The 17,727-nt window shown below is 37.5% G+C and overlaps 1 protein-coding gene across 2 annotated transcripts in view; it reads left to right on the top strand.

Moving 5' to 3' along the window:
• Positions 1–17,727, top strand: part of NDUFS1 (NADH:ubiquinone oxidoreductase core subunit S1) — a 32,029-nt gene that overhangs the window by 1,800 nt on the left and 12,502 nt on the right. For both annotated transcript variants that reach the window (XM_076005862.1, XM_076005863.1), the window contains 12 exons: positions 1,910–1,974; positions 3,135–3,226; positions 5,787–5,894; positions 7,706–7,782; positions 8,360–8,441; positions 8,533–8,663; positions 9,109–9,294; positions 12,267–12,401; positions 13,404–13,518; positions 14,276–14,421; positions 14,766–14,894; positions 16,564–16,693. In XM_076005862.1, the coding sequence (XP_075861977.1) occupies positions 1,914–1,974; positions 3,135–3,226; positions 5,787–5,894; positions 7,706–7,782; positions 8,360–8,441; positions 8,533–8,663; positions 9,109–9,294; positions 12,267–12,401; positions 13,404–13,518; positions 14,276–14,421; positions 14,766–14,894; positions 16,564–16,693 (1,392 nt within the window). In that variant the 5' untranslated portion in view covers positions 1,910–1,913. The remainder of the gene's footprint in view (positions 1–1,909; positions 1,975–3,134; positions 3,227–5,786; positions 5,895–7,705; positions 7,783–8,359; positions 8,442–8,532; positions 8,664–9,108; positions 9,295–12,266; positions 12,402–13,403; positions 13,519–14,275; positions 14,422–14,765; positions 14,895–16,563; positions 16,694–17,727) is intronic.

Raw genomic sequence — 17,727 nt, 5'->3', positions numbered from 1 at the left:
AATTCCTTGTCTTCAAGAAGTTTACTGTCTAGTAGGTACTGAAATTGATGACTAACCCATAGTTTAGTAAATGGAACAATACAAATACATACACAGTGTGTGCTGGTAGTAAAGAAAAGGAGCACACATGAAGAGCTCTATAAAACTGATTGTCAGTGGTCAGTAGTGCCTAAATTGACTTTAGCTTTAACTCTCATTTATTGAGCTCCTACTAATAGCACATAACTGGGAAGTATTGTTTTTCTCCTACTCTATAAAGAACCATACATTGTGTACCAAAAATCACTCACCAGTAGGTAACAGATTTGATGTCTGCAAATTGAGTATTACAAATTATTAATGAAATTGATGAATTAATGAAAATAGTGAAGTCTGAATTAATGAAGTTTCCTATTATATACCACCTATGATAAGTATGCAGAATTTTGTGTTTTCAATACATAAAACTTAAGTATATGTACTATTTTCCAATAATGATGCAACTATTGAAACTTTTTTGTTGTTGAAATTTTTTATGTTGATACATTCTAATCATATAATTTGCATTTTAAATACCTTTAAAAGTTCCAAATGATTTTAGATACTTAGCCCATATGATCAAGTGAATGGACAAAAAAAACCTATAAAATTTCATGTAACTTTTCTTTCTGTTTGCTTTGTGTGTCTTTAAGTGGTGGTGTTTATGTAATTCACTTTCATTTATTTCAGTAATTCAGCAAACCTTTTAGAGCAAACTGTTTCACCTTCAACCCTATTGATACTTTGGATAATTCTTTATTGGGAGGGGCAGTCCTGTGCATTGCAGGATGTTTAGCAGCACCCTGCCCTCTACCCAGTACCTGCCAGTAGCTTGTCCCTTTTATAACAACAACCAGTATCTTCCAGACATTGCCAAATATTCCCTTGAGTGTAAAATTGTCCCCAGTTGAGAACCATTATTTGAGAGCTCACTGTGTGCTAGCTTTTTGGATAGGCACTGAAGATAGAGAGATTCATGTTCATACAGTAGTGAGGATAGAACAGGCATATAAACAGATAATTGCAAATCTGTAAGATAAATGTACTACTCAGCACTCAAGACACCTTGAAGGCTTTGGCTTGTGGACTGTCTCAGAATACCTTAAGCATTTAGTAGATAACTGTGCTTAGAACTTACAATGATAGCATGCATATTGATAGGAAATGAAGACCGGAGAGTAGGCTTTATTTTACATAGTCATTAATGATAAGCTCACTGTTAGTCTTCTAGGTTATTTTATTATATGGTAGTGTTTTAAGTTTAATCCTTTCTTTAGAGTTAAAACAACAACAAAACTTTATGTAGAATTGTTAAGTCCAAATTTATACACTAGCTACTACTCCTTAGCTCCTGACACCTTACAAGTCAGTTGATGTCTCTTAAGACTGCATGTTCAGGCTGGGTGTGGTGGCTCACGCCTGTAATCCTGGCACTCTGGGAGGCCAAGGCTGGCAGATTGCTCAAGGTCAGGAGTTCAAAACCAGCCTGAGCAAGACCGAGACCCCATCTCTACTATAAAATAGAAAGAAATTAATTGGACAACTAATATATATATAGAAAAAATTAGCCGGGCATGATAGCGCATGCCTGTAGTCCCAGCTACTCGGGAGGCTGAGGCAGGAGGATTGCTTGAGCCCAGGAGTTTGAGGTTGCTGTGAGCTTGGCTGACGCCACGGCACTCACTCTAGCATGGGCAACAAAGCGAGACTCAAAAAAAAAAAAAAAGACTGCGTGTTCACATCTACAGAATTTGAGGGAATATATCAGGAATTGTGAGTATTCAATGACATAATGTGTGTGAAGTATTTTAAAGCCATGAAACATTACCAAAAAGTTTGTAGGTGTTTTTTTTCCCTACACTAATATAATTCTTCTTTGTTTTATTTTTAGCAATATGTTAAGGATACCTGTAAGAAGAGCCTTACTAGGCCTTTCTAAGTCTCCCAAAGGATGTGGTGAGCATTTTTCTAAATTTACATTTGTGAGCATTAGACTTTATCTTTGTGAATTCATAGTTCTATGGAATATTTCTTCAAACACTCTAAACTCATAATTTGTTTCAAATAATAGAAACAAATTATCTAAGTTGAATAGAATAATTTTTAATATATAATTTTACATTAAACAGTTTACAGAAATAATCATAGGAATGGAAAGTATTAGGAACTACACATGATGTCAAAATGGAAAAATTGGAGTCATTCTGTTTTTAAAAAGTGGTCTTCTCATGAACATACATTTTCAGTGATATCGAAAGTTTCAGTTTTAAACTGCTATTAAAAGACATCCTAGACTGGGTGTGGTGTCTTACGCCTGAAATTCCAGTATTTTGGGAAGCCAAGGTGGAGGAGTATTGCTTGAGGTTTGAGACTAACCTGGGCAATATAACGAGACCCCATCTGTACCAAAAATTTAAAAAATTGGCTGGATGTGGTGGCATGAGCCTATAGTCTCAGTTATTCAGGGACTGAGGCAGAAGGACTGCTTGAGCCCAGGAGTTGAAGGTTACATGAGCCATGTAACCTTGAAGATCATGCCAGTGTACTCCAGCCTGGGTGACAGAGCAGGACTGTCTCTATTAAAAAAAAAAAGACGTCCATATTCCGTTTGGTTTGAGGATTGAAAAAGGTTTTTTCTAATTTAATTTTTTTTTTTTTTTGAGACAGAGTCTCACTTTGTTGCCCAGGCTAGAGTGAGTGCCGTGGCGTCAGCCTGGCTCACAGCAACCTCAATCTCCTGGGCTCAGCGATCCTACTGCCTCAGCCTCCCTAGTAGCTGGGACTACAGGCATGCGCCACCATGCCCGGCTAATTTTTTATATAGATATTAGTTGGCCAATTAATTTCTTTCTGTTTATAGTAGAGACGGGGTCTCGCTCAGGCTGGTTTTGAACTCCTGACCTCGAGCAATCCGCCCGCCTCGGCCTCCCAGAGTGCTAGGATTACAGGCGTGAGCCACCGCGCCCGGCCTCTAATTTAATATTTTAATAGTTTGCATTTGGAGAAATAAAGAGGAATAACATAAAGTGAAGAAAAATTTTAGGCTTGTAGATAACCTACTTTCCACTGTAATAAATTTAACTCTTGTTTTTCATCTCAATATTTTTGATGGTCAGTTCGAACAACTGCAACAGCAGCAAGCAACTTGATTGAAGTATTTGTTGATGGTCAGTCTGTCATGGTGGAACCAGGAACTACTGTCCTCCAGGTAGGCATATGTCCTAATTCTTTATTTTGTGTGTCTATGTTCTGATTTTTTTAAAAATGCCAATTTATATCCTTTATACTGTCTATTTCCTTCTCAAAAAGAACTACGCATTGTAAAATTATATGAAAATAATTTGATTTTAAATCTTGACACTTCAAAGTGAGCTGTTTCTGGCATTTTTGGCATTCTGTTTCTGTCATTTATCTGTCTCTGGCATTCTTGGTGAACTATGGTAGTTCTTTTCTTTCACTTTTGCTTTCCAAGTGAATACCCATGGAGAAATTTGAAGTTATTTAAAATAAATTATTAGTTACTGTAGGTAAATGTATGAAAAAGTAACTTTAGTTTGTTGTGGGCCTGCTTAGTGGTTTTCACTTTCATGTAACCTTTCTATTTTTAGTAATATTTGGAAGAATATTTGGAAGAATTATAAATCAGGTGGATGGAGGGTAGTGTGTTCTTGAATTCATGCTCTAAATATTTAATGTCTCCAAATTCCTCCAGAAAATTTGGTCATGGGGAAGTGATTCTTCATTCCATCTGCAGGTTATCATGGAGCTAAATGTCTTTATTCTTTTCAGCAGTTATATCTAGAAGCACGAAGTATTATATAACAAAAGTATATTCAACGTACTGGGGAAAGTATTGTGGCAGGAATAGAAGGTGGGAGAAAGAGATGTTAGGGGTGTCTCAGGTGATCCATGAAGAGGTTTTAAACGATGAATAGTTGTGTTTGTTTGTGAACAAGGAGGACATGTATTTCCTATGGAAAAATAATTAGCTAAAGCAAATAGCTTGTTGTATATAGAAAGCTTCAAATAGTTTAGTATCGATGAAACATAAGGTATAAGTAGAAGATGAGATGACAGTAAATCAAGTTATTGAGGAGGGAAAGGTCCAGTCATGAAATAAAATATCTGCCATGTAAAAGAGTTGACATTTTGACCCATCAGGAGTTTTGGTGACTATTAAGCAGTGTAACAGTGACTGCAGAGGATGATGGTTTGGAGAATAGCAAGACTGGAATAAGAGACAAGGAAAGAGTATTTTATATTAGTGAACAGGAAATGAAAAGTCCTTAAACAGTGGTAATGGGAATGAAAACAAGAGGGTAGATTCAAGGGAGAATGAGATGTAAGAAGGCCTTTAGGAATGATGAAGAGCAGAAGAATGTTTTTTAATTGTATATAATTCCCCAATATCGCTTTAATGGGAGAAAAACAAAGAAAAAGTTTTCAACAGAGATAGTTGTTTAAAATTCAAAGTGAGTAGAGGAATTTCTGTGGGTTTTCTAGCTTTGTTAGCTTATTTGGGAATGTCCTTAGGGGACAAAAGTATGTTGGATTTAAGCTATGTGTAGAACATACGCATGCAAATGCCTGTTGAAATCTGCGGGCTAGAGAAGTGAAAGACTATCAGGGCTGCAATGGAGGTTTTGGATGTAATCATCACATGGAGTGTAAGCTAGTATGAAGCCTAGGGTGTCTGTCTTGTGTACTGCTATACCTACTGCATTTAGCACAAAGGAAACACTTAATACATTTTTGCTAACTAAATAGTTAAAACGTTGGAAATTGGCTGGGTGCAGTGGCTCACACCTATAATCCTAGCACTCTGGGAGGCCAAGGCGGGAGGATTGCTCAAGGTCAGGAGTTCAAAACCAGACTGAGCAAGAGTGAGACCCTGTCTCTACTAAAAATAGAAAGAAATTAATTGACCAACTAAAAATATATAGAAAAAATTAGCTGGGCACAGTGGCACATACCTGTAGTCCCAGCTACTTGGGACGCTGAGGCGGGAGGATCACTTGAATCCAAGAGAGTGAGGTTGCTGTGAAGTAGGCTGATGCCATGGCACTCACTGTAGCCTGGGCAACAGAATGAGACTCTGTCTCAAAAAAAAAAAAAAAAAGTTGGAAATTAATGAGATTGCTTTAGAGTGAGGCTGAGGGTAGAAGAACTAACTGTAGAATAAATTTGAATGTGTTTATAGGCTAAAAAAAAAAAAAAAGGAACTTGCAGAGAAGGAGGGGTGGTAATTGGCAGAGCAGGGCTAATAATCCCTTTTACAGAGGAGCTGGGAAGAGCTTCAGCCCTAGTAGGAGTGTGTATCTTGGGTTGGGGATATGGAGCCAAAGATAGATCATAGCCAGCTGGATAGTGTGGAATGAGTCTTTGATCCGGAGGAGGGGAGCAAGGAAAAGAGGAACTACAGGTATGAGACCACTGGGACAGAGTTTGAAGGGACATTGTAGACAACAGTTCAAAATGGATCTGGGAGGTCAAGTCTTCAACACAGTCCAAAGATACTTCCATGTAAGTGGAAAGCATACTGGAGAATTCTTAGATCCTCTAAGGCAGCTTGTAAGCAAATGGGTTGGGGTAAAGAGCAAAGAAGACAGGAAATCTCTTCAAGGACTGAAGTAAGAATGAACAAATAAAAAGGAACAAGAGTAATAAGATGGCCGTGTGTGTGTGTGTGTGTGTGTGTGTGTGTTTTAGCAAGAACAGAAGTGAGGTCAAATTATTCTAATGCAAAAAATGTTTTACTTGTCTTCTAGGCTTGTGAGAAAGTTGGCATGCAGATCCCCCGATTCTGTTATCATGAAAGGTTGTCTGTTGCTGGAAACTGCAGGATGTGCCTTGTTGAAATTGAGAAAGCTCCTAAGGTATTTGATACCTAAAATTCTATGCCATGCTGTAGAAGGTAGAACACTTTAAATCTTGCAGCAAACTTTATTTAAAATCAATATTGTTGTAGTGGAGAACCTAGCCCTGTTTACTTCTATCTATAAATAAAATATTTTTTGTGTGATTGATTCTTTCCATTTCAAAACTAGAAACGCATTGGTGGAAATGCTTTATAAACACAAGTGCCAGATCTATATAATTGTAACAGATCTAGAAATTAAAGATGATTTCTTATAGCTGTTGGTATTTCTAAATGACTATATGACAGACATTTAGGATGTGGAGTTGCCAACCAACATTAGAAGTGCTGATGTTGGCCAGGCATGGTGGCTCAGGCTTATAATCCTAGCCCTTTGAGAGGCAGAGGTGGGAAGATCTCTTGAGTCCAGGAGTTCAAGACCAGCCTGGACAACATAGTGAGACCCCCGTGTCTATAAAAAATAAAAAAATTAGCTGAGCTTGGTGGTGCACACCTGTAGTCGCAACTACTCAGGAGGCCGAGGCAAGAGGATCTCTGGAGCCCAGGAGTTTGAGGTTGTAGTGAGCTATGATGACACCACTGCATTCCAACCCAGGCAATAGAATGAAACCCTGTATATAAAAAAAAAGTTTGCCAGGCATGGTGGCTCACGCCTATAATCCTAGCACTCTGGGAGGCTGAGGCAGGTGGATCATTTGAGCTCAGGAGTTTGAGACCAGCCTAAGGAAGAGCAAGACCTTGTCTCAAAAAAAAAAAAAAAAAAAAAAAGTGCAGATGCTGTGCCATTTTCAGTAGAGAAAACGGTTGCAGGGAAGAGATTTACTTTCTGTAGTTTAATTATAGTTTGGCATATATAATTTTTATTCAGTAGTGCCTGTTAAGCAAAGCATAGTTCTCTGATGTTCTGTTTCAGAGCAGAATAAAAATTTGCATTGAGGGCTAGGGATGGTGGCCCACGTCTATAATCCTAGCATTTTAGGAGACCAAGGCAGGAGGATAGCTTGAGGCCAGGAGTTCAAGACTAGCTTGAGTAAGAGTGAGACTCCATCTCTACACAAAATAGAAAAATTAGCCCAGCGTTGTGGCACATGCTTGTAGTCTCAGCTACTTGGGTGGCGGAGGTGGGAGGATCACTTGAGCCTAGGAGTTCAAGGTGGGGTGAGCTATAGCTATGATTGTGCCACTACACTCTATCCTGGGTGACAGAGCAGAGTGAGACCTTGTCTAAAAAAAAAAAAAAAAAACCCAAATCAAAAGAAATTGCATTGACTATTAGAATAAACTTTTTTTTTTTTGAGACAGAGTCTCACTCTTGTTGCCCCAGCTAGAGTGCTGTGTTGTCAGCCTAGCTCACAGCAACCTCAAACTCCTGGGCTCAAGCGATCCTCCTGGCTCAGTCTCCTGAGTAGCTGGGGCTACAGGCATGTGCCACCATGCTCAGCTAATTTTTTCTATATATTTTTAGTTGACCAACTAATTTCTTTCTATTTTTAGTAGAGATGGGGTCTTGCACTTGCCCAAGCTGGTCTCGAACTCCTGAGCTCAAAGGATACCCGCCTTGGCCTCCCAGAGTGCTAGGATTATAGGCATGAGCCACTGCACCCAGCCTAGAATAAACTTAAGAAGTAGGATGTTTTGTTTCTAAGAGAAATGTGAAATGCCAGATTATGAAAACTCTAAAAAGTTTAAAAAATACTGTATTTGCTCGTTTTCAAATGTATAATGCTTTTATGTAATTTAACATTTTTATATATTGAGTTGCTTATAATTACAAATAAATAAATACAGATTTTTCCATTGAAATTCCAGGTTGTAGCTGCCTGTGCCATGCCAGTAATGAAGGGTTGGAATATCTTGACAAACTCAGAAAAATCCAAGAAAGCCAGGTACTTTATTGTTGCTCAATGTGGTAGCCTTACTTAGAGTAGAAAATTCCATATTTTGGTATTTAGATCTTTCTATAGATGAAGAATTTCATACCAAAGTCTGAAGAAGTTGGTGTAGCTTCTAAAAGCAGTGGAAGTGAGTACTTGTACACAGTAGAGGGCAAGTCAGGACTTTATCATATTAAGCCTAGGATGAGATCAGCATCAAAAATCTTTGTTTAGTAACTTGCTCAATTTGTGATGAGCAGTGAATCTGTGGCTTATTGGGCTGAGATTATTTCAGCAATGAGAATATTTTCTGAGGACCATTCAGCAACTTCTGATAATTCTATATGTCAAAAGTCATAATTTTCTAGGTTTTCTGATATTTTACTCTGGACTCTATAAGCATTTTCCAGATTGTGTATTTGATACTACCAGAAAGATAGTTACATGAGCATTTCTGATAACAATGTAAAATTAATATTAACTATATTAGAAAGTATACATCAGTGAAGGTTGTTTCCAGAGCCTATAGGTAAGCCATTTTGAGTGCCAACAATTTATGTCACTTTTTATATTACAATTTTCTGTATAGAGAAGGTGTGATGGAGTTCTTATTAGCAAATCACCCATTGGACTGCCCTATTTGTGACCAGGGAGGTGAATGTGATCTTCAAGTATGTACTCAAATTTCATAAATTTTTATGGTTGGCTCAACTTTTAATTTCATTAGCAGCAGTAGATTGACTCTTTCATAATCTATTTAAGGACCAGTCCATGATGTTTGGAAATGATAGGAGTCGATTTTTAGAAGGAAAACGTGCTGTGGAGGACAAGAACATTGGGCCGTTGGTAAAGACCATCATGACTAGATGTATACAGTGTACTCGCTGCATCAGGTAATATTTTTCCTTTTCCCTTTTGGAATATCACTGTATACTTATTTAATACTTACAAAATTTGGTGAATAACAACACTGGAAAGGATGGCAGAGAAGAGGGATGTTGTTTTTAATGTTTTTTGCTTATACCAATAAAATGAGTAAGTTCACTTTCAGTTAATACCAATTTCAGTTGGATTTAAAAATTAAAAGGTACAAGCATTCACTCTGTTAACTTGATAAGCTATACACATGATTTGTATAATTTTCTATTTGTATGATCTACCTCAGTTTAAATGCAAATATTTACTGAATTATTTTTTATTCAGGGACTATTCTCACCATTGAAAATATCTTCCTTTCTTTTTAGTGTTTTGAAAATCATTATCTCTTTATGATCATAAATAGGAAAGAAAATAATTTTGCTGGACTTGACCATTTGACAGCACATTTTTATCTTGTAGGTTTGCGAGTGAGATTGCGGGAGTAGATGATTTGGGAACTACAGGCAGAGGAAATGATATGCAAGTTGGCACCTATATTGAAAAGATGTTCATGTCTGAACTGTCTGGGAATATCATTGATATCTGCCCTGTAGGTGCCCTAACCTCTAAGCCTTATGCCTTTACTGCCCGGCCTTGGGAAACCAGGTATTCATCTTTGTATTTTTCGACAATTTGTTATCTTTAATTCACTATTATTTAAAAAATAGTACATTTTCTTCCTGCGTTTCACTTGTTTTGGTCTGCTAAGTTTTTATTTGCTTTAAGTAAGACCCTTTTAATGGAAGATTAGTAGTTGAAAGGTAGAATGAATGAACCTATAAAAATTAATTATAGTTTTGTTAGAAATTAATTCTAAAGTACTTAACCAGCCAGGTGTGCTGGCTCATGCCTGAAATCCTAGCACCCTGGGAGGCCTAGGAGGGAGGATTGCTTGGGCTTAGGAGTTCAAGACCAGCCTGAGCAAGAGCGAGAACCCATCACTACTAAAAATAGAAAAATTAGCCAGGCATCGTGGTATGTGCCTGTAGTCCCAGCTACTCAGGATGCTGAGACAAGAGGATTGCTTGAGCCCAAGAGTTTGAGGTTGCAGTGAGCTACGATGACACCACTACACTTTACCTGGGATGACAGAGCGAGACTCTGTCTCAAAGTATAAAAATAAATTTAAAAATTAAGTAACGAAAAAATTATTTTTTTCACTTTTTCTTCCAAGGAGTAAAATACAGTGTCCCAAAAGTTGCCATACATAGGGGAAATAGGAAATTGTAGCTAAATGTACCTTTATTTACAAAATATTTATTACAAAAATTTTCCTTTGTATGGAGACTTTTGGGGTACCCTGTAGTCTTAATATTTTATATTTATAGTCTCTTCTATTATTGTATATTAAGTTTTCCACCATGTGGATATGTCATATTTTATTTAACTAGTTCCTCTTATTAGACATTTAGCTTGTTTGTATTTCTTTACAAGTACAAATATGTGGAAAACATAGCTGTTCATAAATTTATATATTTCTGATTCTTCCAATTAAACCAGGAAATGGAGTAGATAGATGAAAGAGGTTTGAATATTTTTAAGGTTCTTGAAACATACCATCAAATTGCTCTCTGATCGTACTTTTCAATTCCAGAATTTCTGTTTTCTGTTTTTTTATAATTCTGTTCCTTACTGAGAATCTCTATGTGTTGATTCCTAGTTGTCATTTGCCATACTTCCCCTTGAATAATAAATTTTTTGTTTATTTATTCATTTATTTTTTTGAAGACAGGATCTTGCTCTATTGCCCAGGCTGGAATATAGTGGCAAGATAATAGCTCACTGCAGCCTCAAACTCCCTGGCCTCCTGCCTCAGCCTAACTTTTTGTAGAGATAGGGTCTTGCTGTATTGCCCAAGCTGGTCTTCCGTTCCTGGCCTGAGCCACTGTGCTCCGTCCCAGGACCTTTAATTTTTTTTTTTGAGACATAGTCTCACTTTGTTGCACAGGCTAGAGTGAGTGCCGTGGCATCAGCCTAGCTCACAGCAACCTCAAACTCCTGGGCTCAAGCAATCCTCCTGCCTCAGCCTCCCAAGTAGCTGGGACTACAGACACGTGCCACCATGCCCGGCTAATTTTTTTCTATATATATTAGTTGGCCAATTAATTTCTTTCTATTTATAGTAGAGACGGGGTCTCCCTCTTGCTCAGGCTGGTTTCAAACTCCTGACCTCGAGCAATCCGCCCGCCTCATCCTCCCAGAGTGCTAGGATTACAGGCGTGAGCCACTGCCCCCGGCCCTTTAATTCTTTAAACATGGTTTCTGTGGTTCTTTGAACATATTTTAATTGAGGCTTAGGAGTTCCCTTGTCTGCATAGCTTAGTAGTCAGATAATGATTGTGCTTAAGGCCGGGTGCTGTGGCTCACGCCTGTAATCCTAGCATTCTGGGAGGCCGAGGCGGGCTGATTGCTCAAGGTCAGGAGTTCAAAACCAGCCTGAGCAAGAGGGAGACCCCGTCTCTACTATATATAGAAAGAAATTAATTGGCTAACTAATATATATAGAAAAAATTAACTGGGCATGGTGGTACATGCCTGTAGTCCCAGCTACTCGGGAGGCTGAGGCAGTAGGATCGCTTGACCCCAGGAGTTTGAGGTTGCTGTGAGCTAGACTGATGCCACGGCACTCACTCTAGCCTGGGCAACAAAGTGAGACTCTGTCTCAAAAAAAAAAAAAAAAGATAATGATTGTGCTTAAATACCTTGAGGCAATAAGACTTCCATTGTTTGCCTGGGGGTCTGTAGATAGATTAGAGGAGTATATTCAAAGTTCAGGCTATTTTCAAGTCTGCCCAGCCTTTACTTTCTGCTGGGCCCTATCACTCTCAGTGTTGTCCAGGAGTGTGTGAATTAAGTTGAGGCCTCTGGTTTCATATGTGCAACCTCAGCTAGGAATGTTTGTCCCAAATACGACTAGAGCTGCAGGCTAGTAGACTTTTAGAACAACTTCCAAGATTTCACATCCACAGACAAGTTTGCCCATTATTCCAAAATAAATGAGTTGTCTCCATCTTTACAGATTGCCCCACCCTGAAAGAACTACCAGTTGGGGGTAGTGGGAAGGGGAATAGGAGCGGCACTGAGCCCAACCACCACAGATTTCTACCATTCTCAAAGTAAAGTCATTTTTTCAATGCATAAAAGCTTCTCCTCTTCTTGTATGCCTTTGGTAGAGTTCCAAAGCACTGAAATGGTGGGTTTTTTTGTCATTTTTGTCCAGCTTTGTTTTTGCTTTTTGGGGGGAGGATTTATCAAGTTCCTTAATCTCTCATAGCCAAAAATGCTACCCCTCTTGCTGTTTATTTTAATATTCCAGTTGCCCTGGATTTGGCTAGTCAGAGCCCCTTGAAACTGGTTTTTGTGTCAGATAATGGTTTTAAAGCCTTTATTATTGCATGAGGAATTTATGCAATGTGTTCAAATATGAGGTACATTTTTATTAGCAATTCCTATGAGCTCCATTATTTTTAGAAATTCAGAAAGAATTATTAAAATAATTTTTTTTGTAAACTGGGTAATACAAACTTTGTCTTTATTCTCAAAATCAACATAGTAAATATATGTGTTTATTATTTCAGAAAGACAGAATCCATTGATGTAATGGATGCAGTTGGAAGTAATATTGTGGTTAGCACAAGAACTGGAGAAGTAATGAGGATCTTGCCACGTATGCATGAGGACATCAATGAAGAGTGGATCTCTGATAAAACCAGGTATATGCTACATTGATTTCCTTAACTTTTGCACTTGATTTAAAGGAAATTTCAGGCAGGGCATGGTGGTTCACATGAACCCTGTAATCCTAGCTCTCTGGGAGGCCGAGGCAGGTGGATCGCTCAAGGTCAGGAGTTCAAAACCAGCCTGAGCAAGAGTGAGACTCCATCTCTACGAAAAATATAAAGAAATTAGTTGGTTAACTAAAAATATATATAGAAAAAATTAGCTGGGCATGGTGGTGCATGACTGTAGTCCCAACTGTAGTCCCAACTCAGGAGGCTGAGGCAGGAGGATCGATTGAGCCCAGGAGTTTGAGGTTGCTGTGAGCTAGGCTGATGCGATGGCACGCTAGCCCGGGCAACAAAGTGAGACTGTCTCAAAAAATAAATAAATAAAGGAAATTTTATAAAGAACTCTCATGTTTATTTACAAATTAGTTAATGAATATAGACTATTGAAATCTTAGCTTTATATAGAAATCTTAGCTTTATGTAGAAAATATGATACAACTGACTTTAGTAGTTATTTATTATTCTATTTGACACTTTGTCCAATACTGTATTTAAATAACATTTCTTGGGCCAGGCGTTGTGGCTCACGCCTGTAATCCTAGCACTTTGGGAGGCCGAGGCGGGCGGATTGCTCAAGGTCAGGAGTTCGAAACCAGCCTGAGCGAGACCCTGTCTCTACCAAAAATAGAAATAAATTAATTGACCAACTAAAAATATATATACAAAAAATTAGCCGGGCATGGTGGCGCATGCCTGTAGTCCCAGCTACTCGGGAGGCTGAGGCAGTAGGATCGCTGAGCCCCGGAGATTTAGGTTGCTGTGAGCCAGGCTAATGCCACGGCACTCACTCTAGCCTGGGCAACAAAGTGAGACTCTGTCTCAAAAAAATAAAATAAAATAACATTTCTTGTAGATTTTAAACTTGAAAATTATGATTGCCTCTTTAGAGAGAGTCCACAAATGGTATGTATAATTTCTGTTTTCTAGATTTGCCTATGATGGGCTAAAACGTCAGAGACTTACAGAGCCGATGGTCAGAAACGAAAAGGGGCTTTTAACTTATACCTCCTGGGAGGATGCACTCTCTCGTGTAGCTGGAATGGTAAAAAATTGAAATATGGAATAGTGTTTGTGATTTTCAAGAAACATCTTTGCCATGAAGAGACGGAATATGTGTCTCTTCCCATCTTTCCTGTTACCAAGATTATGATTAATTTTCCATTTTACAAACATTTATTGAGAACCATATGCCAGATATGCTAGATACAGGGATATAAGACCACTGACACAATCTTGTAGTAGAGAAAGTTGCATAGTTCAGCAATTATGACATGCTGCTATGGGTGGTTGTACACAAAGTGATAGGAGAGAGAGCACATAGGAAGGGATGCCTAACTAGGACTAGTGTATCAAGATGCCTTTCTAGAGAATAGAGAAGGTGATTCTTTTAAGCAAGTCTAAGTAAGAATGACTATGAGCTTGCCAGAGCAAAAGTGGAGGAGATAGTTTCTGGTCAGAGAAAGGCAACATAGACAAAGGGCTGGAGGGAATAGCAGATACTTCAGGGGAGGTTGCATTTAACATAACTATAACTCCACAGTCTTCATTCTCCAGACCTCATTTTGAAGCACCTTTGTTCCTAAATATAAAACAACTTCCTTCCAAGGTGGTGTCATTAGTATTGGCCCCACGTACACCTCTTCTGCTTCTCACTTTTAGATTAATAATGTAAAACTCTTTAGTCTGAAGTTTGTTACTTTTTGGTAGTTGGAAATGATTGTCCTTTTATTTTCTGAACAGTTCATTTTGGTCTTTGCTGAATGTAAGTTTTTGGTGATATCCTTTCCATCCATTTCTAGCTGCAGAGTTTTCAAGGCAAGGATGTGGCAGCAATTGCAGGTGGCTTGGTGGATGCTGAAGCCCTAGTAGCTCTCAAAGATTTGCTTAATAGAGTGGACTCCGACACCTTATGCACTGAAGAGGTCTTCCCCACTGCAGGAGCTGGGTGAGAAATATGAAGCTGGGATCTAGGCTTTCTATTTTTCTTTTAGTTACAAGTTATGTATAAAACAACCATGTCTACGGCATCAGTGAATATGTGACAACCTGGATTCTCCAATATACCCCCCAATTTATTTTCACATATAGACCGAAATCAAACCAGGAGCTACAGGAGATAGGAGAATCCAGTTATTAATAAATATGTGAAACTTTGGTTTAATTTAGAAATACTTCATGAATTTTTTTGTCTGGGAATGCCATAGCTTTGATGATAATGACAATATTTTATGGATTCTTGGTATGTAATAGTTTTAAAGTAAATTTGCATTTTGTATATTTTATTTCTAGCACAGATTTGCGTTCCAATTATCTTCTTAATACTACAATTGCTGGCGTGGAAGAGGCTGATGTTGTCCTTTTGGTTGGTACAAATCCACGTTTTGAGGCACCACTATTCAATGCTAGAATTCGCAAGAGGTTGGTAATAATTTTTATTCAGGGTTTTAAAAATATTTATGTAATTTTTTCCTGTTTTATATATGAAAAATAACATTTTAACTGATTACTAATAGGGTTAGTGGTTGTGAGACTCCAAAAAATAATTGGAAGACAATTTCTAATAGGTCGATTCCCCCCTCCTATTTGCTGATCTTTTTATTTCGTTAGCTTTTTATTTTAAAATAATTTGAGATGCTTTAAATGGGCTTTATATATTATTTTTATATGTCCACTCAGATTAACTGATGTTAACATTTTGTCATATAGGTTTTATGATTCTCTTTCAGTTTGTATAAATGTGTGAATATAATTTTCTCAATCATTTGGAAGTTAGTTGTAGCCATGGTGCCCTTCTATCACTAAATACTTCAGGGAGGATTTTCTGAGAACAAGGGTCATTTTCTTTTTTTTTTTTTTTTTTTTCTTTCAGAAAATGGCAATGAAGCTAAATTTTCTTAAGTTATCAAGAAATTTGGTATTGATATAATATCATTATCTAATCTAGAGTTTATATTCAGATTCCACCAACTTTCCCATAATTTCGTTTTTTATTTTAATTTTTAAACTTTTATTTTAAAATGTAAAGAATTGGTCATTGTTTGTAGTCATTGTCTTTTTTTTGTTTTGTTTTGTTTTGGAGACAGTCTTGCTTGGGTGCCCCAAGTAGAGTGCAGTAGCATCATCATAGCTCACGGCAACCTCAAACTCCTAGGCTCAAGCAATCCTCCAGCCTTAGCCTCCCAAGTAGCCGAGACTACAGGCACATGCCAGGACTCCTAGCTAATTTTTCTATTTTTAGTAGAGATGGGGTCTTGCTTTTGCTCAGACTCCAATTCCCTTTTTGGCCTCCCAGAGTCCTAGGAGTACAGGCATGAGCCACCATGCCTGGCCCCCTAATTTCTTTTATAACAATTATTCTTTCTGCCCAGGATCCAGTCTGGAATCACACGTTGCAATTAGTCTCTTGACACTTCTGGCCCTCTCTTTTACTTTTCTTGAAGGGCAGACGCCAGTTATTCTGTATGTTAGAATCTCTCATCTCTTTTATTTATATCTTAGAAACTTAATAAGGAGGGCAACTGTTTAATTTATTGTCTAAACTGAGGCACTGTTGAAAGTGCAAGGGGGAGTTGCTAAGCACTTCAGGGTATCAGGTAAAGCCAGCATTGTCTCAGACAAACCAGAATATATGATCACCTCACTTATGACTTATTTTTGGAGGAGTTGGATCTATAGTTCCCTGCAATAGAAAATAAATATGAATGAAGTAGTTTGTTTTCATGAACTAAGTTTAAATGCTTTTTGGGTAATTAAGAGATAATTGACCTTGCTGTGTGACTACTACAAAATAAAAATTACAGATCAGTTATTCTGTAATTAAAATCTTTGTTTATAGCTTGCTTAATTGTTAGCTTTTCCTATATAGTAAATTAATGAATGTAATTGTCTTGGCATGTATTTGTGCAACACAATTTTGAAATGTACACAGTAAATTGTATTTATTAAATGTGCTATGTAAGCTTTTAACATTTAGTAATAGTAAAGAGTCATTTAGCATTGATGTAAACAGTAAACAGCACTTAGCATTGATGAGACCAGTAAATATGCTTAACTTAGTTATTTAGCTCTAAAAATGTTTTTATTTCAGCTGGCTTCATAATGACTTAAAAGTGGCCCTTATAGGTAGTCCAGTGGACCTCACTTACACATATGACCACCTGGGAGACTCCCCCAAAATTCTTCAAGACATTGCTTCGGGTAGCCATTCGTTTAGCCAGGTACTCTCAAGTTATGTGTGTCTACTCTTGCTGACTTTTTAATTATGATTTTAAAATTTGTTTTTATAATCATTATATGTGATTATTATTAAAAATGATAGGAATACAGAAAAGAACATAGAAAAAAGTAAAAAATCACTCAAAATACCACCACCCTAAACCAAGTATTGATGAAGCATCGTAATCATTTCTCTTTTTATACGTAGATAAGGCAAGATGGATGAATAGATAGGCAAACAAAAATGAAATCATACTGTGTGTGCTGTTTTTTACTTACCAGGGTTTAATTTCCTTGAAATTATTTGGAAATAAGTAAAACTGAAAGAATTAAGTTTTCCACTTTAATTGAATCTTTCTTTACTTCAATAACTATTATTCCTTAAAGAAATTTTACCTGTTCCTTGAGTTTTTGCTTGCTTGAGAATGTCTGTTTTATTCCTGAAGAGACAGCTTGTCAGGATGTGATATTTTAGGGTCACACTTTTTTTCCTTTCTGACCTTATGAACACTGCCTTTTGTTACTGTGGAGAAGCAAAAAGTCAGCAGCCTTATTCTTCCCTGACCTTGTCCTGATTTCTTTTTTCCTATCTGGATCTTTTATCCTTGAGACTTTATATTTGACTCTTTATCCTAGAAATTCAATAATTTGACCAAAATATGTCTTAATGGTGGTATTTTATATGACATAGTGTACTTTTTGGGCTGAAGATTCAAGATTATCTTTATTTTAGGATTTTGTGTGTGTGTGCATGGTGGTGGTGGTTGTGATTGTGTTGGTGGTGTTTAAAAAACTAAGGGGTTTCTGTTTCTCACATAACAAGGGATCTGGAGTTGGGCACTTTGAAGCATGATTCCATTATTCACGAATGTCATCAAGGAAAGCCTGCCTTCCTGCTTTGCTATCCTCAGTGCATTTGCTTGCTCACATGAGTTTGTGTGTGAGCCTAACCTGTGGTTCCAAAATGGATGCTTTGCTTAGTTTCAGGTGTAAGCAAGAAGGTGAAGTGCAAGAGGACAAGGCAGCCAAGCTAACT

The sequence above is a fragment of the Microcebus murinus genome, chromosome 8, assembly GCF_040939455.1.
Source record: "Microcebus murinus isolate Inina chromosome 8, M.murinus_Inina_mat1.0, whole genome shotgun sequence".
Taxonomy (NCBI): domain Eukaryota; kingdom Metazoa; phylum Chordata; class Mammalia; order Primates; family Cheirogaleidae; genus Microcebus; species Microcebus murinus.
This window is presented reverse-complemented; position numbering and strand designations above follow the sequence as displayed.